Raw genomic sequence first — 26,101 nt, 5'->3', positions numbered from 1 at the left:
TCTTAAAAATTAGTTTCAACGTGGAATCTGAAACCATATCTAGGAATTTTGCATACTGTTACATTAAAATCCATTGATTTTTGAATGACTGTTTTACCCATGCGTGATGTTGTAACATCGTATGTTGGTCATTTGGAAGATATTGCTCTACTGAGTTACACAGATGTCCCAAATGTTGACACATTTCATTATACAAAAATTTTAGATTGCATTCATTAATATTAACACCAGTCTTATCGGAGAAGTCCAACTCTTAGGTATTTGTCATACTGTCAGTGATAAATTCAAGTTTTCCCCCCAAACTGAGCTTTCAAGTGAACATTTGAATGTTATCATTGGCAACAAATACTGTTCATTGTTTTCCCTGGGGTGATGGTTTCACTGTGTTCATTTTAGAAAAAATGACTGCCAGATAGCCAATAGTTTGTCTGTCAGTCACTCTTTCAAATAAAATTGGTGTTGAATGAGGGAAAAGCAGCTAGTTCAGATCACAACTAAGAGTCCTACAAAGTGCTTTTCCTCAAGACAGCTGCTGTACTTTCTTCAGATGCAGTAGAGGTGCTTTATATATACCTCACATTTCATCACACACAGCATCATAAAGACATATACACAAGAATCAAGATTTGATCAAATAAACAGTCTTTAATAAATGAGTGCTTTATCAAGGATGGTCTTAAATTGTTTTTTGTATACTTATTTTCATTTAATTGCAAGTCATGGTATGGAATATATATTGACAACTAGGACAGTTTTGTGCCCCTGCCTTGATTCACGCTAAGGCCTCAGCAGTTTCACCCACCATGGGTTTTTTGTTGTTGTTTTTACCATCAGTGCAAATGTCAACACAGTAAAAAAGGCAAATAACATTTTAGTATTGTTTTGAAGATAGTGTTGACCTAAGCATCTCCCTAAAAAGGGATTCAGGGACCCCTGGGGATCTGTGGGCCATACTTTGAGTAAGAACTGCTCTTTTAGATTAATAATGTAGTTTTGAATATTGGTTCATACTGCTTTTTTTGGACATATGTATTTCCTATTTTATCCTGTCAGTTTTTTCATCCATTTTTATTTAAGCATTCCTCTTTTTTATTGATAGGTGTAAGAGCTTTTTATACATATTTAATGTTTGTTGCAAAACCTCTTCTCACTCCCATTTGTTACTTGCTTTTAGTATCTATTATAAAGGTTTTGGAATTTAGAGGTTAAATTTTTTTTATGTATTCTCTCTCTCTCTTTTTAAAGATTTCTTCCTTTTGAATCAGGTTTTTTTTCTCCTCTTGTTTAGGCTCTCTTCATTCCAAGAGTATATAAATATGTTCACTTATATTTTCTTTTAGCCCTTTTATTATTTTAGTCATCTGTTTGGAACTCATTAGGCATTAGTTTTGAGGCAGAGATCTAACTTTTCTTTCCAAATGTTTTGCCTTTTATTCTACCTTTTACCCATATTATCTGCTAAATTTTTATTTATATTTCTCTTTATTTCTAGATGCTGATAATATTTTAGCTTTTGAAACTATGAAATTTTATGTTGTGTTGAGGGCTGACTTTCAATCATTTTGAACAGAACTAAAACTCATAGAAAAGTATTATCTTTTTATTTTTAAAAAATTCAAGCATATGAGGGACCCAAATTTTTAAAACAGTTTATTTTGGAGAAACCAGAAATTACAGTGCACTATTATAACCAAGTGTACTCTGCATTCATGTCAGCAAAGAATACTTAAAGAAAAACCCAGTATTTAGTTGGCTTCTACAGTCCTGTTTGGGCTGGTTATCTCAATTAGTTATGTTGAAACTAGTGATAATGAAGCCAAGATCAAAGGTTTGTTTTATTGGACAGTTAATTTTACAACAGGAGAAACACTTCCATCTTACTTCTTATGACTCAGATCTTGACGTTTTCAGAGAAAGCATGGATATCTTAGTAGACATTATTATGACTTCTACAGAAAATATAAAAGATAACAACTCATGTTCTAATTTTTAAAGGTGCCTTGAGTGTCACTTTGTGTTTGAAAGATCTCACCTTTCAACATCCTGAAGGTGATGATGTGGTCACTTACTTATTTTTTATTTTTTTGACTTACTCTTTAACAAACTACTAATTATTTTAGTTAGAGAAAGTAACTTACTTTTTAAGATGACCTGACATTTTGAATAGTCATCTTGGAACTAGATTTGGTGTTTCTTTATGCCAATGGCAATATTTAATTTTAAGCATTTATAATTTGCATTTCAATTAACCTTTTCTTAATTTCCCAATTTGGCACATGTAAACTCATTAAAATTATGGAAGAAATCTGTGAGATCCTTTTTAACTAACTGTGCCTAATGAAGATGGTCTTTTGATTTTTGAGGGTCTCAAGAAGGAAGACATAGAATACTAGTCATCAAGGTATCTAATTAAAATTTCATAGTGGTATGAGTTTGTTAAGGTTATGTAGTCCACACACTGTTGTATTTTAGGCTATGCAACATCAGTATTTAAGACCTCTTCAAGATACAAAATTAAAAATGCAAAACCTTTGGGACTTCCCTAGTGGTCAGGTGGTTAAGATGCTGTGCTTCCACTGCAGGGGGCACAGGTTCGATCCCTGGTTGGTGAACTAGGATTGCGCATACTCTGCTGTGTGGCCAAAAAAAAAAGGCAAAACGTGTATGTTAGAAGCTAACAATTACCCGGTCATTAAAAATAATAGCATTTAACAAAATAAATAAGCATTATTATACTGTATTTCTCTACTTTTCCCTCTAACCTTGTTTTCCAAATGGAACTCAAAATGTGACAGCTCTTGTTTAAAAGAACTGAGGGCTTCCCTGGTGGCGCAGTGGTTGGGAGTCCGCCTTCCGATGCAGGGGACGCGGGTTCGTGCCCCGGTCCGGGAGGATCCCACATGCCGCGGAGCGGCTGGGCCCTTGAGCCATGGCCGCTGAGCCTGCGCATCCGGAGCCTGCGCTCCGCAATGGGAGAGGCCACAACAGTGAGAGGCCCGCGTACCGCAAAAAAAAAAAAATTTAAAAAAATAAAAGAACTGAAAGAAACCCCAAGCGATACTAGAAATAGAACATTGCCATCCTGCCCTTCCCTTTTCCCGTAGGGGGCAAGAGCCTGGGAATGGCCCTGCCTAGTGGATGGTGTCCTTTCCTCCAGAGATGTTATTGGGAAAAGGGGATGGAGTGTGCCTGCCTTTCACAATATATTCTAGGCCGCTTCTTTGTTGAGGTATAGCATGAGTCCGCTGGCACCTTTCGACTTTTTCTTGCCTGAACATGCATTAGGCTTCTTTTCCTGTCGTCTTGAATATGTTTTATGTTTTTCGACATTATTTTAGTGTATAACGTTTCTATACTTAAGAAATTCTACCCCTTTTTTTGACTTGAACTCTCTCTTTGCTTTGTGTTGTTTCTACTCCATTTGTGAAGCATCTGACGAAAGATGTTCATCCGTGGAATATAGCCTTTTTGTTGTAATGTCATTATTTTAAATGCGAGTGCATGTCATACATTCATTATTAATTAATACCTTTGCCAGAACAGGGCTGAAACTCATCAGGAGGGATTTATTCACACTATGATAGTACTTGCTATAGGTGTCGGGTTATGTATTTCAGCTAGCTTTTTATCTGAATTTTAAATAAATGTTAATTTTTTCTAACTTGCAACATCCTCTCCTCCGTCCTAGGGTTGGACTGGTCTGAAGAGAGTGGAGAAGAACTGGAGGACTCAGAGCAGGCCTCGCCATACCAGGTTGCCTGGTCCATCCGAGAGACCCTCAGATATGAAAGACACACGTGAGTCTTCCTTTTTCTTTTTATTCTTAAATTTCCACTCTAGTAGATTGATTTTTTCCTATATATGCTAATTTCATTTTATTTTTTAAAGATAAATTTATTTATTTATGGCTGCGGTGGGTCTTCTTTGCTCCGCGTGGACTTTCTCTAGTTGCGGCGAGTGAGGACTACCCTTCGTTGCAGTGTGCGGGCTTCTCATCGCGGTGGCTTCTCTTGTTGCAGAGCACAGGCTTCAGTAGTTGTGGCTCATGGGCTCTAGAGCGCAGGCTCAGTATTTATGGTGCACGGGCTTAGTTCCTCCACGGCATGTGGGATCTTCCCAGACCAGGGCTCGAATCTGTGTCCCCTGCATTGGCAGGTGGACTCTTGACCATGTGCCACCAGGGAAATCCCTATCCATTCTCTGATTTTCTAATGTGCTGAATATTTCTGTGTTAAAATATTTTTTTGAAATAATCTCGTTAGAGGTTCTCGATATCTACCTTATCAGAAAGCTGTAGGTTAATGCCCAGCCCCTTCAGTGGTAAGAAGAAGACTAGTTCTCTTTCAGGGGACTGCCTCAGCATCATAGGTATATGCTTGGTGCAGCGTGACAGGACTGAGATAGATCCTTGTCTGTGGGGCTAAAAGATGACTCGCAGACTCAGCTAATTATTATTTTCGTTTAAGTACTGTGGTTTGAATAGGTGTTCAGCAAGACGGAGGGGAGACTATCTGCACCCAGGCCGACTCCTACAATTTCACAGTATCATAGTATGCATATATATTCTAAGGTCCGGTTTCTGAATTTATAGGCTTAAAAAGGTGATTTGTTAGTACACCCAGAAATGATTAGGCTTAGGGAGCTGATTCACTGGAGGCTAATGTATAAGCCAAAATGACAGTTTTTACTAAGAAGTATTATCATTAAGTGGTACAGATGTTCACGAAGCAAAACTATATGGGAAGCAAATTATAGTCAGAAGCTTATTTGGACATGGAATTAGAGCAAGGAGAGTTAGCTGGATTTATTAATGGTCCGTGTCATTAAACTATAACAGCCTGTTGCCTCCATTTCCACTCTTGGGCTTTATATCCCGTATAGTTGTCCCTGTCTCCCTTGTCTCCGAGTTAGTATTGGAAAATGCTATATATATTTTTTCTCTCTCTGAGATTCCATTTTATATGTCATTTAAGACTGTTTCCTCACCATTAGCATTTCTTGTTTTCAGATAGAAGTACAACTGAGCTTAAGCTTTCTAGGTTATAGATAATATCAACCGTGCTTTCTAAGGTTGATATTCAAATCAGCTTAGCTTGACTTGGGATATTTTGGGTTAATTTTCCAAATGCTATAAATAGGTAACATAAGTAAATGCTCGGCACAATACCTGGTTCATGGGAAATGATAAATGATAGCTAAGAATCCTATTTTAATTCTGAAAATTACCTGAACATTAGTATTGGGAGTATTTGCCCTTGATTAGGAGCAATGTATATTCCATTTCTGCCTTCTAGTGCAGTTCTCAGAATATTTCTTTTGCTGTTACAGACTTGTGACCATCATCTTTGTCTTCATCTCTGTAGCATTTTACTTTCTTGGCCAGTCTGGCTAACTTGCTTCTTCTTTGACTTACCATGATACTCTGCTTTCCTGAGGCTCTTCTTTTCCTTCAGTATATATTTCTCCTTTTTACAAGCAATTTTCCTTACTTCCTGCCCAGCTGTCCCTTTAATCTTTTCCTCTTCACTCATTTGTTTATTCACTTGTTCAGCATATTCTTGTTGAACGAGTATTATGCTTCAGGCATGGGGCACTACATTCTTTTCCTTGGGTGAAACTGGGATTGCGTTGGTTTACCATCCCTTCTGTGCCTGCAACTGCACATCTGCATCTGCCACTGTGCTCTCTCACAGGAACCTCTGTCCTTTTTTTTTTAGACTACCTATAGAACTACTTTATTCCAGCTTCTTGTTGTGCTTCAGTGTAATAGAAAATGGAGAGCTGTAGAAAATTGGCCCTACCTAGCCTGTCCATTATATCTTCAAGAAGTTTTTGCCATGTGAAATTTCTCAAGGTTTTGCCATTTAAAATTGCTCAGTGAGTTCATTGTGTTTTGGGGGGAAAAAAAGCACAGTGGCGTGATCGCTACATTCCCCCCAAAGAACCTTTTCATGAGCTTTCTTCCTAAGCCAAAATTGTACTTAAAGAAATTTGGGGAGAAAATTTGGCCTTGTTTTGGCAGAGGTTCCTTGGTTACTTAGTTTAGTTGTAGATGCATATGCCAAAGTGGAGCTCTTAGGATTTTACTTAGGTCTCTCAGTAGCAGAAATAAGTTGGTATCTTAAATGTAGTATTAAGGAACAGTAAGTACTGCCAGTAACTGCTTCCCTTTTCACATTCCTAATGATGTCTTTGATAGAATAAAGTTCTTAATTTCAATGGGTACAGTTTATTAGTTCTTTCCTTTATGGTTAATTTGTGACCTGTTTAAGAAATCACTGCTTACCCCAGGGTCATGAAGTTATTTTCTCATATTATCTTCTAGAAGCTTTATTGTTTCACTGACAATCTTTCTGGAATTTATTTTTGTTTATTTTATATATGATGTGAGTTAGGGCCAAGGATCTTTTTTTTTTTTTCCCCATATGGCTTCTCTATTTAAGCAACACTATTTATTGAACACTTATTTTTCATTGCATTGGAGGCCTTGACATATATGTGTATGTCTGTGCATTTTCTAATCTCTTCCATTGGCCTGTTTGTCCTTGTGCAAATAACTTCAAAGTTTTAATTAAAATAGCTTAAAAATAGGGACTTTCCTGGTGGAGCAGTGGTTAAGAATCTGCCTGCCAATGCAGGGGACACGGGTTCAAACCCTGGTCTGCGAAGATCCCACATGCCACGGAGCAACTAAGCCCGTGCACCGTAACTGCTGAGCCTGCGCTGTAGATCCCGTGAGCCACAACTACTGAAGCCGAGTGCCTAGAGCCTGTGTTCCGCAACGTGAGAAGCCACAGCAATGAGAAGCCTGTGCACCGCAACGAAGAGTAGCCCCTGCTCGCCACAGCTAGAGAAAACCCACGCACAGCAGCAAAGACCCAACACAGCCAAAAAATAAATTAATAAATATTTTTAAATAGCTTCAAATAGATTTTAATCTTTATGAAGAAAGCTTTTGGTTTCATTGATTTTTTTTAAAAAATTTCTTTTTTTTTTTTTTTTTTTTTTTGCGGTACGCAGGCCTCTCACTGCTGTGGCCTCTCCCGTTGCGGAGCACAGGCTCCGGACGCGCAGGCTCAGCGGCCATGGCTCACGGGCCCAGCCGCTCCGCGGCATGTGGGATCTTCCCGGACCGGGGCACGAACCCCGTCCCCTGCATCGGCAGGCGGACTCTCAACCACTGTGCCACCGGGGAAGCCAAATTTCTTGTTTTTTATTTCATTGCTTTCTGCTCTGTTTCCTTTTGTTTGGCTTTAATTTTTTTTGATGTTTTTAAGATAATCGCTTAAATCAGTTAAACCTGAGATATTTCTTGTTTTCTTTTTTTTTAATTTTAATTTTATTTTTGGCTGCGTTGGGTTGCTGTGCAAGGGTTTTCTCTAGTTGTGGCGAATGGGGGCTACTCTTCGTTGCGGTGCGTGGACTTCTCATTATAGTAGCTTCTCTTGTTGCGGAGCACGGGCTCTGGGCGCGTGGGCTTCAGTAGTTGCGGCACGTGGCTCAGTTGTGGTTCATGGGCTTAGTTGCTCTGCGGTATGTGGGATCTTCCCAGACCAGGGATCGAACCCATGTCCCCTGCATTGGCAGGCAGATTCTTAACCACTGCATCACCAGGGAAGTCCCTCTTGTTTTCTAACATAGATGCTTGGTGCTATACATTTCCCTCTAAACACTGGTTTTAGCTGCATCCCACAAATTTTGATACAACATGTTTTCATTTTTATTCAATTCAAAATATTTTCTAATACCCCTCCCCTTTTCTGTTTTGGCCACTCTGCGTGGCTTGTAGGATCTTAGTTCCCTGAATAGGGATTGAACCCAGGCCCTTGGCAGTGAGAGAGTAGAGTCCTAACCACTGGACCACCAGAGAATTCCCTCTAATACCCCTTTTGATGTCTTCTTTGATCTATGGGTTATTTAGAAGTGATATATAGTTTCCACATATTTGGGGATTTATCAGGAATTGGTTTCTAATTTAATTGTACTGTGTTCAGAGACCACATTTAGATTACAGTGTTCTGTAAATGTCAGTTAAATCAAGTTGGTTGATAGTGTTGTTCAGGTCTTCTTTAATTTTCTTTCTTTTCATCTTTGGTGATTTTCTTTCATTTTGTTCTATCAGTTACTGGAAAGGGTTGTTGAAATCTCTATTTGTGGATTTGATTATTTCTCTTTTTAGTTCTCTCACTTTTTTTTTTTTTTTGGAAAATTACATTCTTTATTTTTAAACTATCCCTTAATATTATCACATTTGCTTTGTAGCCAATAAAAACAACATATGTATGCTTGGGTGTGGAAGATGGGGTGAGGCAGTGTTGATGGAGAGCAGGACGACCATCAGCCCCTGAATAAGACTCTTGGTATCATTGTTCACAGTTTCTTTTGCTGTCTTATTTCTACCATGAGAGACTAAGCAGGATCTTTTTTTTTTTTTTTTTTTTTTTGTGGTATGCAGGCCTCCCTCTGTTGTGGCCTCTCCCGTTGCGGAGCACAGGCTCCGGACGCGCAGGCCCAGCGGCCATGGCTCACGGGCCCAGCCGCTCCGCGGCATGTGGGATCCTCCCAGACCGGGGCGCGAACCCGGTTCCCCTGCATCGGCAGGCGGACACGCAACCACTGCGCCACCAGGGAAGCCCAGCAGGATCTTTTTTATTACCCAGTTTATTGAAACTGGGCTTCCCTGGTGTTGCAGTGGTTAAGAATCTGCCTGCCAATGCAGGGGACATGGGTTCAAGCCCTGATCTGGGAAGATCCCACATGCCGCAGAGCAACTAATCCTGTGCGCCACAACTACTGAGCCTGCGCTCTAGAGCCTGTGAGCCGCAACTACTGATCCTGCGTACCACAACCACTGAAGCCCGTGCACTTAGAGCCTGTGCTCCGTAACAAGAGAAGCCACCTCAATGAGAAGCCTGTGCACTGCAACGAAGAGTAGCCTCCGTTCTCCACAACTAGAGAAAGCCCGTGCACAGCAATGAAGACCCAATGCAGCCAAAAATAAATAAATTAAAATAAATAAATTTTAAAAAATTTATTGAAACTAAAAAACAAATAAAATCCCCCAAAACACAGTTCACCTATTATTCTTACTCATTACCCCTGTCTCTGGCAACCACCAATTAAGTCTCTGTATCTATGAGCTTGATGGAGGTTTTTGTTTGTTTTGTTTTGTTTATTTTGGCTGCACTGGGTCTTAGTTGTGGCATGCAGGATCTTAGTTACAGCATGCGGGCTTCTTAGTTGCACCGTGAATGCGGGATCTAGTTCTCCGACCAGGGATCGAACCTGGGCCCCCTGCATTGGGAGCTCAGAGTCTTACCCACTGGACCATCAGGGAAGTCCCTGTTTTGTTTTGTTTTGTTAAAGATTCCACATATAAGAAAGAGCATATGGTATTTGTTTCTATTTCTGACTTACTTCATTTAGCATAATGCCCTTGATGTCCATCCATGATGTCATGAATGGCAACATTTCATTTTTTTATGGCTGAATAATATTCCATTGTATACATATCATACAATTTCTTTATCCATTCATCTGTGTGTGGACACTTATGTTGCTTCCACATCTTAGCTATTGTGAATAATGATGCAGTGAACCTGGGGGTGCTGATATCTCTTTGAGACAGTGATTTCATTTCCTTTGGTCATGTTTACCCAGAAGTGAGATTGCTGGATCATATGGTCATTCTGTTCTATTTTCAATTTTTTGAGGACCCTCCATACTGTTTCCCATTGTGACTGTTCCAATTTATATTCCCACCAACAGTGTTCAAGGATTGCCTTTTCTCCACATCCTCACCAACACTTGTTATTTCTTTTTGGTAGTAGCCATTCCAACAGGTGTGAGGTGATATCTTATTGTGGTTTCGATTTTCATTTTAATGATGATTACCTATGATGAGCATCTTTTTATATACCTATTAGCCATCTGTATGTCTTCTTTTGCAAAATTGGATTTTTTGCCTTTTTGCTATTGATTTGTATGAGTTCTTTCACTTTTTACTTCACACATTTTGTAGTTCTGTTATTTGATACATAAACATTTAAGATTGTTCTGTTCTCTTGATGAAATGATCCTTTTATTTTTATAAAATGATGCTCTTTATCCCAGTCATAGTGTTTGCTCTGAGATTTTACTTTATGTGATATAAGTATAGCCACTCCAGCTTTCTTTTGGTTACTGCTAGCTTGGTGTCTTTTTCAGTCCTTTTACTTTTAACCTATTTTAGTCTTTATATTTGAAGTGGGTTTCTTGTTGGCCGCATATAGTTAGGTCTTGCTTTTTTATGTACTCTGACAATCTCTGCTCTTTATTTGGGTATTTAGACCATTTAAATTTAATGTGATTATTGATATTATTGGATTTAAGTCTAACATCTTTTGTTTGTTTTCTATTCGTCCTATTTGTTCTTGTCCTTTTTCCCTTGTTTTTCTTTTTTGATTATTTTTTATGATTTCATTTAACTCCTTTCTTGGCTTATTAGCTGCATTCCTCTGTTTTATTTTTATAGTGGTTGCTTTAGGGTTTACAGTATACATACTTAATTGCCTCAGTGTATCTTTTTTTTTTTTTTTTTTGTGGTACGCGGGCCTCACACTGTTGTGGTCTCTCCCGTTGCGGAGCACAGGCTCCGGACGCGCAGGCTCAGCGGCCATGGCTCACGGGCCCAGCCGCTCCGCGGCATGTGGGATCCTCCCAAACCGGGGCGCGAACCCGGTTCCCCTGCATCAGCAGGTGGACGCGCAACCACTGCGCCACCGGGGAAGCCCAGCCTCAGTGTATCTTTAAGTGTTATACCACTTCATGGATAAGAACCGTATGACAGTGTACTTCCATTTCTCCTTTCCCATCCTTTGTGCTATAGTTGTCATACATTTTACTTCTACCTATGTTATAATCCCCCATGTTTTTACCATTTCTAGAGAGCTCTTTATTCTTTGAGTAGTTCCAGATTGCCATCTGATGTCATTTTCTTCTGTATGAGAGGTTTCCTTTAATATATCTTGTAGTGCAGGTGTTCCAGTGATAAATTCTTTCAGCTTTTGAAAGTCTGAAAAAGTTTTTATTTTGCTGTCATTTAAAAAAATTTATTTTTTATTGAGGTGTAACTGTCTATGCCTTATTTTTTTTCCTCAGCTCTGACTATGCCTTCTTTTCTTAATATTTATTTATTTATATGCGTGGCATGCGGGATCTTAGCTCCCCGAGCAGGGATTGAACCCATGCCCCCTGCAGTGGAAGCTTGGAGTCTTAACCACTGGACCACCAGGGAAGTCCCCTAATTCTTTAAACATTTTGTATAGTCACCAGTGAAGCCGTCTGATCATGAATCTTTTCTTTGTGGGAAGTTTTCGCTCTTTTGTTGTTTTAATAAAGTAAAATAAAGTGACTTTTATTTGGAAAATTTCATGTCACGCCTTGAGATTACAGACAAGCCTGAAGTTTTACGAAATCAGGTTTGGAATTTACTGCTCTGTATTTGGAGCTATTAGTAGCATCTTAATAATAATACCTGTACTTATATTGTGATTTCACATGTATCATTTCTTTCTCTTGACCATAGGAGTTAGGTGAGCCAGCTATGTCTCCATTTCACCCAGATGAGAAAAGTTAAAGAAAGAAGGAAACTTAACACATATCGAGAAATGCTGTAGGTACCAGCCCTTGTCACTGCTGGTATATTATGGGAACTGGCTTTTCTCTTCCTAATTTGCTACTCTTCCTCAGCAACCAGATTTGAAATATTAACGTCTAGCATCTTAGAAGTGGGAGGCATCTTGAAGATTTTCTAGTTTAGGACAGTGCCAAGGATGGTCTGTGGATCTGTGCTAGTCTGCAAACTGCTTGTTACTGGACCACAACAAGATAATTTTGGAAGTTATGAATAAGCTTTGAAAACTTTTATCATGATGTAACATGCAACATCCAGGTGCATCTTTCCATGGTTAACTTGAGAAACACTCATCTAGTCCATTTTCTCTGCAGTAATAAGAGGCTTTTTAAATAACAGTGTTGGCAGTTGCTTTTCCACCTTAGCTTTATTTTCCCTTTAAGACTTACTGTTTCTCTTCTTTCATCTTTCTGTTATGGCGCTTCAATTCTCTTTATTATACAGATTCAAAGTCATTATTGACTTTCTTATCCTTCATACCCAGTCACCAAATTCTTTTGTGATAATGGCCCTTATGTGTTGTGTTCTTTCTATTATCTCTGTGGCCTTTTACTTTTAGTCACTTCCAGTTGTTAGCCGTTGACTCCAAAATCTGTATCTCTTCTCCAAACGTGTCAAGTTTATAATTTCCAGCTGTTTTTCCACCACTCCCTTTGTTGCCTCATCTGTACTTTAAAAAAAAAAAATTATTTATTTATTTATTTATTTATGGCTGCGTTGGGTCTTCGTTGCTCTGCCTGGGCTTTCTCCAGTTGCAGCAAGTGGGGGCTACTCTTCGTTGCGGTGCGCGGGTTTATCATTGCGGTGGCTTCTCTCGTTACGGAGCACGGGCTCTAGGCGTGCGAGCTAAGTAGTTGTGGCACACGGGCTCAGTAGTTGTGGCTTGCAGGCTCTAGAGCGCAGGCTCAGTAGTTGTGGTGCACGGGCTTAGTTGCTCTGCGGCATGTGGGATCTTCCCGGACCAGGGCTCGAACCCGTGTCCCCTGCATTTGCAGGCGGATTCTTAACCTCTGTGCCACCAGGGAAGCCCCTCATCTGTACTTTAAATTACCTAGGTCTAAAATGGAATTTATTTCCTACCCCAAATCTGCTCTTGCTCCTGTTTCCTGCTCTTTGCCAATGGAAACAACTGGGTGATTATTGTCCCTTCCATCTTCCTTGCCCAGTTGACAAAGACTGTCTCCCTCTTTTTTCTTTTTTTAATTTGGTTGCTTCGTGTCTTCATTGTGGCACACACAATCTTCGTTGCGGCACATGGGATCTTTTGTTGTAGCGTGTGGACTTCTCTAGTTGCACCGTGCAGGGTCCGGAGCACGCGGGGTCCAGAACACGCTGGCTCAGTAGTTGTGACGCACGGGCTTAGTTGCCCCACAGCATCTGAGATCTTAGTTCCCCGACCAAGGATCGAACCCGCATCCCCTGCATTGGAAGGCAGATTCTTAACCACCGGACCACCAGGGAAGTCCCCAGAGTCTCTTATACATGCAGATTACCTCTCATATTCTCCAGTCCTGCTGCTGCCCCCCTGGTGTAGGGTCCTTGTTATTTCTTACCTGGAGTTTTATCATAATTTCCTCACTGTTCTCTTCTTCTGTCTCTTCCTCCATTTGTATCTGCTGACAGAGTAATCTTTCTCATTCATAGCTCTGTTATTGTTAGCTATTTTCTTAATAATCTACAAGGTTCTTCATTGCCTATGGATTAAAGGTTGAACTGTTTAATCTGGCCTTTAGCTTTAGAAAGTCTACCTAACCCACCAGCACTCCCCTGCATTCCCCACACCTTAGCCAAACCAAGCTACTCAGTCCTTGCTGTTCCCCATCCTGTCCATCTCTGTATCTTGGCTTATATTGCTTTATCCTTGTGAGGTACCTTTCTTTACTCATCTTCAAATTCTACTCTTTCTTCAAGGTTCAGTTCTGTTGTCATCTCGTCTACAAAAAGCCTTTCATCCAGCAGTCTTTCTAGGGAACTTTAAAAGCATTTTATCTGTACCTCTCCTATGTTTCTTGTTCTCTACCTCACATTAAAGATACTAACAGCATGTACTGGCTCTACTACAATTCCCAAATGGAGACCTGCTGTGGGACTTTGGGGAACAATTAAAATAGAGATTCCTGCGTCCCATCCCATGGAAATTCTGGTTCAGTAGATCTAGGGTAGGTCTTGGGAAACTGAAATTTTAAAAAGCTCCTAGCTTTTTCACAAAGCATGATAGACATAGAGTAAATGTTGAATGTCTAATAGGTGAAAAGGTTGAAGTGAGATCCTTCAATTGGTATATCTGCAGTAGAAACTATACTGAAGAGAACATGACTCTTAAGACATGTACTAAACAGAAGTTTACAGAGTAGCCTGTTATGGGCTATTCTGAAGAAAAAACAGGTAATACCACTCAAGAAGAGAAACCAAGAAAGGATTTACAGAATATTAGTAAGATAATATATCGTCTGTAGTGTCATATGTGTGCTGTTTGTTTACGTTATGATATAAGAGAAGGAAGGTAAAATAACACAGGTCAGTTTTCAAGTCTTGTGTGCATTATTCCTAACAGTAAAAAAAAGTGAGATCACATTTATGCTATAGAAAGGTGACCTTTTTAACCTCCCTGGCGGTAGACATTGCTGACTAACCACAGCTCTCTTTCTTGTTGAGCCTAAACGTGCCCTCAGCATCCTTTTCAGTGTAGTGCTCCAGCAGGGGCCACCAATCAGTCAACATTAGCGTAATGATAGAAAAGCCTCTGTGTAATTCCCTGTTATATGAAATGTGGTTTAGGATATCTCCTGTAGTTTAAAAAAATACTGTAGAATGATTGTGATCCCTATAATCAAAATTCTTTTAAGTGCTTAGCAAAAAAAGAGTAGTTAAAAACCAGTACATCTGAAAGAGCAGCTCTTAGATAGCATTCACTGCTCCATTGGAATTCACTGCTCTATTTCTGGTATGACCTATCTTTTATGAAATTATGCTGAGTGTTTCCTCATAACCGTCGTGTCATTTACTCAGACTTTTTAGTAAGTAGAGGTAAAGAAATTATTTTCTTCCCCAAAATCCCTAGTCACTTAAAATTTGGAAGACACTGATGCGTTGAATGTCTAATTATGACAAGCTAAGAAGGTTAAGCTTCTTAAAGCATTGGATTGTCTCTACTGCTCACTTATTGTTAAAACACTACTTATTTTCAGCTGCTCTACTGAAATTCTCTTCCTCTAATTTTGTTAAATGTGTGCTCACATGCCACAAGTTTCAGCCCTGTGCATCCAGCACCCCCTTCCTCATCTGCTTTTCCCCTTTTTAAAATGAGCCTAACATGTAATCAAGTTTTCTGCTTCTCTCCCTGCACTCTCTAGGTCGGATGATGATGATACAGAGAGTAGGAGCTCCAGGGTGACCCAACTTTGCACTTACTTTCAGCAGAAATATAAGCACCTCTGCCGCCTGGAGCGGGCAGAATCTCGTCAAAAGAAATGCCGGCACACGTTTAGGAAAGCTTTGCTGCAGGCGGCCAGTAGAGAGCCAGAATGTACTGGCCAGTTGATCCAGGAGCTACAGAGAGCTGCATGCAGTCGGACCAGGTCAGAGCCTCACACTACCACCTCTTTCTAAGAACTCACCTCAGTCTGTTTTCTCTAACTTTTGAGAGGATAGTCGAGACACAATGAGTGGTGGGCATATTATCTTAAAATATTTAAGCATTGTATTTTGGTTTTGTTGCTCAAAGTTCTGTGATGGCAAAATAATCCTGCCATGAGGTGACAGTAAAATTAAAGTATTACTATAATTTTGCTGGAGTTTGATTAGAATTTATTCAGTAGAGGATTTGAGAATGTTACCTGTCTTTAAAAAAAGACAATGCTTAGAAATTTTGTGTTATTTAAAAGTAATATTTAGGTTTTTTTTTTAAACCACAAAAGTGGTATTGTATGTTTTTTACTTATATTATTTTAAAATTTTCTTTTCATTGTATTTTCTGTTAATATGTACATAATCCCATATATCATGTATTCAAAATGTTTTATTACATTGGATTTCTTTGGGGGGGGGAAATCCCTTCTGTTTATAATGAAGATACTTGCTTATTGTGAAAATTTGAAAAATATAGAAAAAGGCAGAAAATCACCATGATATCACCATTCCCGAAACAGACCAAGCACCATGAACATTTTGATTCTGTCTCCTTCTAGTCTTTTTCTATGTGTGTGCGCGTGCGCACACGTGCAAATAAACATATAGATAAAACATTTCGGGGTTTATATACCTAAGTATTACCAGTGGTTCTCTCTAGATGATGGGATTATTGATAAAGTTAAAAAAAATTTGTAGTCTGTGTATTTTAATTTTTCTATAGTGATCATGCATGAGTCATTTGAGGAGAAAAGGGTTTAAAACAAGCAGAAAACTAAAAATCAACCTTTGCTTTGTAGCTATTGGTCATATTCCTTACATAGCTCTATAATTTTTGAAATTCATTTTCATTGTGTGTATTTTGGTTTTCATTATATTTGCTGTAAAAAAATAACCTATTTTTCAGTTGGGTATCTCAAAAAATACCATGCCCTTAAGATTTTTCTGCTTCTTGGCATATTTAAGTTGTTTGAAACTGTGTATGTATATCTAATATACCTCCATAGTGGCTGCAGCCTGCAGTATTTCCCCTCACTCTTTTTTTTTTTCTGAAAAGCACTTGTCATCATTTAATGAATCTCCCACCACGTGGCTTCAAGCTACCAGGACACAAGCCTCACCGACACCCTTAATCTTCTCCTCAGCTCTTCTGCTGAAGAATTTGGCCTTCATGATGACAGGCTGCTTTGGGAGCTTTCCCTTCCCCAGAACTTTGTAGTAACCCAATCGCACCACGTCAATAATAGGAGCAGCTCCAGTCTTGTTCTTGGCAGCATTTACCTGTGTCTGCTCACTGACCAAGGTCCACAATTTATCAAGGTTGACAGTTGGGCAGAAGCTCTGGTTCCTCTTTAAGTGGTAATGCCTCATACCAACTTTCCCAAAGTATCCTGGGTGATATTTGTTGAAATTGATCCTGGGGTGATGCATGCATTGTGGGTCACAGGCTCAGCGGCCATGGCTCACGGGACCAGCCGCTCTGCGGCTTGTGGGTTCTTCCCAGACCGGGGCACGAACCCGTGTCCCCTGCATCGGCAGGCGGACTCTCAACCACTGCGCCACCAGGGAAGCCCAGAACATCTTTACTTCTTAGCTTACTTCTTACTTACTCAGAGACTTGCCTTTCTCAGAGAAACTCTGGATGGCATGTCGGCGGCCGAGAGGAAAAAAGCTCCTCTCACTCTTAAGAGCTCCCAGTCCCCTGTAATGGAGGTAGTGTCTGTTGTAGAACATCTTTATTTATTTATTTATTTTTTGCGGTATGCGGGCCTCTCATCGTTGTGGCCTCTCCCATTGCGGGGCACAGGCTCAGCGGCCATGGCTCACGGGACCAGCCGCTCTGCGGCTTGTGGGTTCTTCCCAGACCGGGGCACGAACCCGTGTCCCCTGCATCGGCAGGCGGACTCTCAACCACTGCGCCACCAGGGAAGCCCAGAACATCTTTACTTCTTAGCTTACTTCTTACTTACTCAGAGACTTGCCTTTCTCAGAGAAACATTCCCAGATTCCACTGACTGTGTTGGGTCCCCCTGATATATATGCTGTTGTGCTCTGTACTCTGCTTCGTTGTAGAATTTATACTTACATTAATGTCTGTCTGTCATGCTAGACAGTGGTTTCTATGAGGGCAGGAACAATGTATATTTTGTTTCTAATCTCCAGTGTTGATGAATGAATGAATAGAATTGAACAAGTGAAGGTCTATTCTCTGTTTATTGAAAGAACTCACTCAGTTTGACATAGGTTTTAAAATAATGGTATCTAACATTTGTATTATATAATGCTTTCAAGAGTATAATTTCAGTAGAAATTTGAGTTTTGTCCAGCGTGAAACCATCTAGATATAGACCATTGTATATATCGGGTCTCGTATATTATTATGACCCTGTCAAAGATGAAAGAGACTATACTGTGAGCTTGGGACAATTTGCTATTTGTGTGGAAACTGTATTTACCTATGATTTTTAACTGGCAGAATCGACTGCTTCCTTTTCAGAACATCTCCCAAACCACCCTTAGTGATGTTTTTAAGAAAATTTCATGATAACTAAGTATTACAAAACAAACACCAAGATGAACTTGATTATAGTTCTCAGATTTATGTGATGTCATTTGGTTATGTCTGCCATGATTAGTAAAAAGTTTATTGCTCAGTGCATCACTGATAATCATATGACAGTGTGTCATAATCATTCCTTGGTGAATAGTAACTAACTGCTTTACATTACATATATTTTAGGTTTGCAGAAATCAGCTGCCAGTTGAATAATGTCCTCTGTGTTTAATATTTTTTGTTCTCAAAGGCCTGGTTCCACAAAAGACATATAAAAGGTTGCTGTTAAATATTTTATTTATTTTTATTTTATTTTATTTATTTTTAAATTTTTAAAATTTTATTTCTTTAAAAATTTTTTGGCTGTGCTGCACGGCATGCAGGATCTTAGTTCCCTGGTCAGGGATCGAACCCGCGCCCCCTGCAGTGGAAGCGTGGAGTCTTAACTACTGGACCACCAAGGAAGTCCCGCTGTTAAATATTTTATTTATTTATTTATTTATAAATTTATTGATTTTTGGCTACGTTGCTGTGCGCGGGCTTTCTCTAGTTTCGGGGAGTGGGGGCTACTCTTCGTTGTGGTGTGTGGGCTTCATATTGCTGTGGCTTCTCTCGTTGAGGAACACGGGCTCTAGGCACGTGGGCTTCAGTAGTCGCAGTATGCCGGCTCAGTGGTTGTGGCTGCGGGCTCTAGAGCGCAGGCTCAGTAGTTGTGGCGCACGGGCTTAGTTGTTCTGCGGCATGTGGGATCTTCCCAGACCAGGGATCGAACCCGTGTCCCCTGCATTGGCAGGCAGATTCTTAACCACTGCGCCACTAGGGAAGTCACTAAATATTTTAGAAATTAAAACTATAGTGACTACCTTCTAATAGGTATTCTTTAAATATAGTTTAGATATAAACTGAACAACGTTAAAATGTTCTTTATATAATAACTTTGTCATATTTATTGGTGAATATGTGGAACAAGCCATTGAAATAACTTAAAGTATGTAAACCCAAATCTCAGTATCTTGTAACCCACAATCCTGCAGAGAGATAGTGTTGGTTGTGTGAAAACTTCCTTTTTAATGGGGTATCCAGTAGAGCACTCAAATGGGAAGCCTGTCGTAGATATTTTCATATTAACAACATCAAAACCTTTGTTTTGTTGGGATTATTTGGATAATAAAATATATCTAACATCACAGCAGACATTTTTACCTTAATTATCCATGGGGATATTGAAATTCTGACTTTGGGTTTATTTTAAGAGAAAGATTGGTGAATTGGAACATAATGGTGATTTTTTAAAAATGAAACCAATGGTTTACTTTGAAGTTTAGGGTAAAGAAAGTGAGGGTTGTGTTGTAACACTAGGCCTGGTAGCTGGCTGAGCAAATTATTAAACTGTTCAGTGAAAATTATCCATTCAAAATAGAGAGGTACCTTCTATTTAAATCTAGACCAAGAGAAATTAGGCTTAGCTGCCAAAATAGTAAAGTTTCGTTTTTTTTGAAAATGTGTATTCTTTTTACAGGGCTTAATGACCTAGTTCCTCACTCTTGTGATCTGACAAATCTTGCAGAACTCTTAATTAAAGCAACTTCTATGGCAGCACCTGGCAGCATCTATTTGCATTTACTGTTTATATGAAAGTTAAAATTATAATAAAAATATTATTTTATTTAGATTTTATGTAATAAGTTCATATGTAACTTATTCTATATGACCTTCTCTAATTAGTGTAAATCCTTAGAAAGATATTAGAAACAAACAATTCAAAATATTTCTTTATTTTTGATGCCTGACTTGTGACTCAGTGCATTAAGTAGATTCTTTGTCCATACTCAGCCATGTGTAAAGGCCTAATAGTTTGTGACACTTTATAGAATTACATAAATAGCATAGTTTTTATATTGATACTTTCAAGAATTTAAATATTGTTTATTTTTGATTTTTTTTTTATGTTTGTATAAAACTATGGAAGGATCAGAGACTAATAAAATGAATACTTATTATAGAGCGAGTGGGAACTAGCAAATCAAGACGAGGGTGGAAAGGAGATTCTTCACTGCGTAGCTTTCTGTTCTATATCCCATTCCTCATGTATTAGGTTAAGTTTTCTGCAGATGTATTGTTTAGCAGCTTGACGAGGCAGGATAGGAATAAAGACGCAGACGTAAAGAATGGACTTGAGGACACGGGGAGGGGGAAGGGTAAACTGGGACGAAGTGAAAGAGTAGCATTGACATATATACACTACCAAATGTAAGATAGATAGCTAGTGGGAAGCAGCCACATGGCACAGGGAGATCAGCTCGGTGCTTTGTGACCACCTAGAGGGGTGGGATAGGGAGGGTGGGAGGGGAGACGCAAGAGGGAGGGGATATGGGGATATATGTATACGTATAGCTGATTCACTTTTTTGTACAGCAGAAACTAACACACCATTGTAAAATAGTTATACTCCAATAAAGATGTTTAAAAAAATAAACTGAAAAAAAAATGATGATGATGATAGTGGTGACGAACAACCATTGACTCTTTACTATCTATGTACCATACTATATACTGTATGTGGTAAGTGTTTTAGGTGTGTTATGTCTTTTGGTGCTTGCCTGTAGACTAGAAGTACTCTTATCTCCACTTTACAGATGAGGAAGCTGAGGCTTAAGCAAGGCTAAGTAACTTGCCCAAGGTCACAGAACTAATAAGAGGTAGAGCGGAGATTCAGAACCAGGTCTGTCTGATCTAGTCTCATGGTCTTCATCACTATTCTCTACTGCCTCTTTGTAAAGTAAAAGGAACCAAAATATCACTTAAAAGAGCAAAAAAAACAAAAACAGAGAGACATAGCTGAGACCAATTATAATGTAATATTTGTTTTGTCAGTAGGTTGGAGAAGTATTGGAACTGCTCATTGTAATTCATATTTGCACTTTTTAAAAAATTTATTTATTTATTTATTTATGGCTGTATTGGGTCTTCGTTGCTGCGTGTGGGCTTTCTCTAGTTGTGTCAAGTGGGGGCTACTCTTTGTTGCGGTGCGGTGGCTTCTCTTGTTACGGAGCTCAGGCTCTAGGCGCACAGGCTTCAGTAGTTGTGGCACACAGGCTCAGTAGTGTGGCTCGCAGGCTCTAGAGCTCAGGCTCAGTAGTTGTGGCGCACGGGCTTAGTTGCTCTGCAGCACGTGGGATCTTCCCAGACCAGGGCTCGAACCCGTGTCCCCTGCATTGGCAGGCGGATTCTTAACCACTGCGCCACCAGGGAAGCCCCTATATTTGCATTTAAATGATGAAAGTAGGTAGTTAAAAATGTGGGTGTTACAGAGTAGTAACATTATTTAAATAATTGCCCTGGATTCTTAAACCATTTTTAAAAATCAGCTTAGTTGCTCTGCAGCACGTGGGATCTTCCCAGACCAGGGCTCGAACCCGTGTCCCCTGCATTGGCAGGCGGATTCTTAACCACTGCGCCACCAGGGAAGCCCCTATATTTGCATTTAAATGATGAAAGTAGGTAGTTAAAAATGTGGGTGTTACAGAGTAGTAACATTATTTAAATAATTGCCCTGGATTCTTAAACCATTTTTAAAAATCAGTTTTGTGGTTTTTTTCCTTAGCATAAGCCGGACCAAGTTGAAGGAGGTGGAGCCAGCAGCATGCAGTGGGACCCTGAAGGGTGAACAGTGCACCAACAAAGCCCTTCCATTCACCAGACATTGTTTCCAACGTATCCTCTTAACTAAATCAAGTGTGCATTGAAAAGTACTAATTCATTGGGGTGATATATTTCATTCTCAGGCCAAGTGATGAATGGCTTTTGAAATCATAACTAATAATTGAAAATAATTTTTATATTACTTCTGATTTTCTTGGTGTCCTCTGAATAGTTTTTTTCTGCTTATATCATTGTGACTCTGTATTCAAGAATCATATCAAAATGAGCAAAGTTGACAGCAAGTAGTAGGTTTTTCCAGTGGCTGTCACTTAAATAAATTTTGTTAATAGGATTCTGGTCCTTCCAGTGTTTCTAGGTAGTTTGTATGAGGCAACCATGACACTCATTGATGGGAAAGTCAAATCCCATTATTCAAAAACTGTTTTTAGTCTTCCAAGAAAGTTATGCAGTTTTACAGTACACTTTTTGCTATGGGATTAATTTGCTATTTTTATCGAATGTGGTGCTGATTTGAGATGAAAGATAACAAACATCACTGACTAGGAAAGATATCTTAAGACAGGATATACTTGAGGAAAACCTATGTTAAGGAGCTTCAGACTGGTTATGAAATCTTATTACTTTCACTTTTTGAAGTTGAGTAGCATTTTAAAAATTTATATAGTTGCAGTTACTTTTCTTTGCTATCTATCTGATTTTTGCCTTCCTTTCTGTTCTTGGTGTTGTATTTTCACAGCTTTTTCAGCAGTAGTTTCTATGCAGTAAAGGCTTTATAAATAGCCTTAACCGTAAAAGCATAAAGGAAAAATGAAAGGTATTTCCTTAATAGATAAAAAGTAAATCTATGGAAATGTAGTTAGTGGCTGGCTAAAAGTATAGATGCTTAAAAATGATGATGATAAAAAGCTGATGTTCCAATTTTAACAGTACAGTTTTGATTTTAAAGTAATTTTTCATAAGTTATGAGTTTGAGTTTGGTGTTGGAAGTGTGAAATGAAAAATTCAGATTTGGATAGTCAAGTTTTTTGTAATTATATCTTTAAATATTTATTTATTTATTTATTTATTTATTTTATTTTTTTTTTGCGGTACGCGGGCCTCTCACTGTTGTGGCCTCTCCCGTTGTGGAGCACAGGCTCCGGACACGCAGGCTAGGTGGCCATGGCTCACGGGCCCAGCCGCTCTGCGGCATGTGGGATCCTCCTGGACTGGGGCACAACCCCGTGTCCTCTGCATCGGCAGGCGGACTCTCAACCACTGTGCCACCAGGGAAGCCCTAAATATTTATTCTTAATGAGTATATTAGGCAGAAATTTTCCTTAAGAGAAAGTTTTTTGTTTGTTTGTTTTTAATCATCATAGTGGAACTTTTAGGAGTCAGTGTGTTAGGAAGGAAATGACCCTGCTTCTCCAAATAACAGAAATCACAATGACCATAAATCACAATGGGAGACTCATGTTAGAAGCTCATTAGCAAAATAGACTCCTTCAGAAGTATATTCTGAGAAATAAAGATGATAAGCTCAACTTACTATCATTTTTCTATTATTAGTAGTTGGGTTGGTTCTTTAGCTTTTATAGATAATAAAATTTATACTTACTAAGCACAAGTTAGGGAAGAAACACATTTTATGTAGAACTCGAAAAATTAAGTGGTTTCAGTGTATTTTATTCCTAACTTAAAAAAACCCCAGATATCCTCTCGAACCGCTCTCAGCAGCTCTTCTCAAGTTGCACGGCCAAGTTTGCAGATGGACAGCAGTGCTCTGTGCCCGTTTTTGACATTACACACCAGACACCTCTGTGTGAAGAACATGCCAAAAAAATGGTAAGTTCAAATTTTATTTTCTGCAACAGAGGCTTTCAAAGTTTATATATATATATATATATTTTAAATTGTATTGAAGTATAGTTGATTTACAATGTTGTGTTAATTTCTTCTGTACAGCAAAGTGATTCAGTTATACATATATTTATATATGTACTCTTTTTCATATTCTTTTTTATTATGGTTTTCACAGGATATTGAGTGCAGTTCCCTGTGCTGTACAGTAGGAACTTGTTTATCCATCCTATATATAATAGCTTGAGGCTTTCAAAGTTTTGATAGCTGTCCAGAGTAGGAAATATTTTATGACTTAGTACAAACTATATGTGTATGTAAATCACTGAAACAAGTTTTGTGAAACAATACTCTTTTAGTACCTCATATTTTGTAGTCTCTTCTATTTCACTAAAAAAAAAAAATGCTGGTCATAACCTATTGAATTAATTTTATACCCTCACTGAAAAAAAAACACCATTCTAGAAAGCATTTAGTAGTTAGTTAGATGTGGTCATTTTGTTCATTATCTGTAGCTAGTCTATACTTCTCTTCTCCTCAAGATACATTTTCTTATACATAGGCAAATTTCTCAAGATCTTTCTTTGCTCCATTTCTCTAGGATTTTGCTTTTCTTATATATAATTCTGCGAATGTCTTGGATATTTGATGAAATTTCAGCCAAAAGCCAACCCTTATTATAATTCCATTGGACTTAATTTATTGCTTTAGTTAATGCTGGTAGCGTAAGCCCTAATTAGTTCAGAATAATTTGGAGAGAAAAGTCTGAATTAGTGAACTACCTGAATTATATAATCACTTAAAATAAATGCATTTCACCCATCAGACACTTACTGAGTTGTTCTGCTATTTGCAAGGTGTTGTGCTAGGTACCTATGTATTAAAAAGTTGAATAAGACAACTCTTACCTGCTATGAGCGTATTTTAGTTTGCAGGGATGCATCAGGGTAACCAAGTGGCCATTGGACAGGACTTAGTAGTGTAACACTGGTTCTGGCTTTGCCACTAGCTATATGTATAACATGGACTAATGAGTCATCCTTTCTAGACCTCAGTTGCCGTGTATGAAGTTTACCGGCTTCTTCTCTAAGAACCTGTTTTGTTTTCTAGATTTCCTTTATGGACCATATATTTTGAAAAGTTGTATACTAAATTACGTATACAAATATTGAATAATTACTTTCCCATTTTAATTTTAAAACATTTAAAATATAGACATTTTTGTTAGCTTATTGAGGTTTTATCATGGTTAAAGAATGACTTCCATAGGTTTTTTTGTTCGTTTTTTGTTTTTTGGTACGTGGGCCTCTCACTGTTGTGGCCTCTCCCGTTGCGGAGCTCAGGCTCCGGACGCACAGGCTCAGCAGCCATGGCTCACGGGCCCAGCCGCTCCGCGGCACGTGGGATCTTCCCGGACGGGGGCACGAACCCACGTCCCCTGCATCGGCAGGCGGATTCTCAAAGTGATTCAGTTATACATATATTTATATATGTACTCTTTTTCATATTCTTTTTTATTATGGTTTTCACAGGATATTGAGTGCAGTTCCCTGTGCTGTACAGTAGGAACTTGTTTATCCATCCTATATATAATAGCTTGAGGCTTTCAAAGTTTTGATAGCTGTCCAGAGTAGGAAATATTTTATGACTTAGTACAAACTATATGTGTATGTAAATCACTGAAACAAGTTTTGTGAAACAATACTCTTTTAGTACCTCATATTTTGTAGTCTCTTCTATTTCACTAAAAAAAAAAAATGCTGGTCATAACCTATTGAATTAATTTTATACCCTCACTGAAAAAAAAACACCATTCTAGAAAGCATTTAGTAGTTAGTTAGATGTGGTCATTTTGTTCATTATCTGTAGCTAGTCTATACTTCTCTTCTCCTCAAGATACATTTTCTTATACATAGGCAAATTTCTCAAGATCTTTCTTTGCTCCATTTCTCTAGGATTTTGCTTTTCTTATATATAATTCTGCGAATGTCTTGGATATTTGATGAAATTTCAGCCAAAAGCCAACCCTTATTATAATTCCATTGGACTTAATTTATTGCTTTAGTTAATGCTGGTAGCGTAAGCCCTAATTAGTTCAGAATAATTTGGAGAGAAAAGTCTGAATTAGTGAACTACCTGAATTATATAATCACTTAAAATAAATGCATTTCACCCATCAGACACTTACTGAGTTGTTCTGCTATTTGCAAGGTGTTGTGCTAGGTACCTATGTATTAAAAAGTTGAATAAGACAACTCTTACCTGCTATGAGCGTATTTTAGTTTGCAGGGATGCATCAGGGTAACCAAGTGGCCATTGGACAGGACTTAGTAGTGTAACACTGGTTCTGGCTTTGCCACTAGCTATATGTATAACATGGACTAATGAGTCATCCTTTCTAGACCTCAGTTGCCGTGTATGAAGTTTACCGGCTTCTTCTCTAAGAACCTGTTTTGTTTTCTAGATTTCCTTTATGGACCATATATTTTGAAAAGTTGTATACTAAATTACGTATACAAATATTGAATAATTACTTTCCCATTTTAATTTTAAAACATTTAAAATATAGACATTTTTGTTAGCTTATTGAGGTTTTATCATGGTTAAAGAATGACTTCCATAGGTTTTTTTGTTCGTTTTTTGTTTTTTGGTACGTGGGCCTCTCACTGTTGTGGCCTCTCCCGTTGCGGAGCTCAGGCTCCGGACGCACAGGCTCAGCAGCCATGGCTCACGGGCCCAGC

General features: G+C 38.7%; 2 protein-coding genes across 3 annotated transcripts in view; one reads left to right on the top strand and one right to left on the bottom strand.

The window, feature by feature from the left end:
- INO80D (INO80 complex subunit D) overlaps nucleotides 1-26,101 on the top strand; it is a 72,983-nt gene that overhangs the window by 27,724 nt on the left and 19,158 nt on the right. For both annotated transcript variants that reach the window (XM_055089663.1, XM_024124620.3), the window contains 4 exons: nucleotides 3,689-3,797; nucleotides 15,028-15,252; nucleotides 21,460-21,569; nucleotides 23,212-23,345. In XM_055089663.1, coding sequence (XP_054945638.1) covers nucleotides 3,689-3,797; nucleotides 15,028-15,252; nucleotides 21,460-21,569; nucleotides 23,212-23,345 — 578 coding nt within the window. The remainder of the gene's footprint in view (nucleotides 1-3,688; nucleotides 3,798-15,027; nucleotides 15,253-21,459; nucleotides 21,570-23,211; nucleotides 23,346-26,101) is intronic.
- On the bottom strand, nucleotides 16,353-16,732 carry LOC102985996 (60S ribosomal protein L27a-like). Its single transcript, XM_055089666.1, has one exon. The coding sequence runs from the start codon at nucleotides 16,730-16,732 to the stop codon at nucleotides 16,397-16,399; it is 336 nt and encodes a 111-aa protein (XP_054945641.1). The 3' UTR covers nucleotides 16,353-16,396.

Source organism: Physeter macrocephalus, chromosome 2, assembly GCF_002837175.3.
Source record: "Physeter macrocephalus isolate SW-GA chromosome 2, ASM283717v5, whole genome shotgun sequence".
Classification (NCBI taxonomy): Eukaryota; Metazoa; Chordata; class Mammalia; order Artiodactyla; family Physeteridae; genus Physeter; species Physeter macrocephalus.
The sequence above is the reverse complement of the archived record's forward strand: the minus strand, read 5'-3'. Positions and strand labels throughout refer to the sequence as shown.

What these genes read in the sequence shown, in the direction of transcription:
- LOC102985996 (XM_055089666.1), bottom strand. Translation starts at nt 16,732, where the DNA reads ATGCATCACCCCAGGATCAATTTCAACAAATATCACCCAGGATACTTT.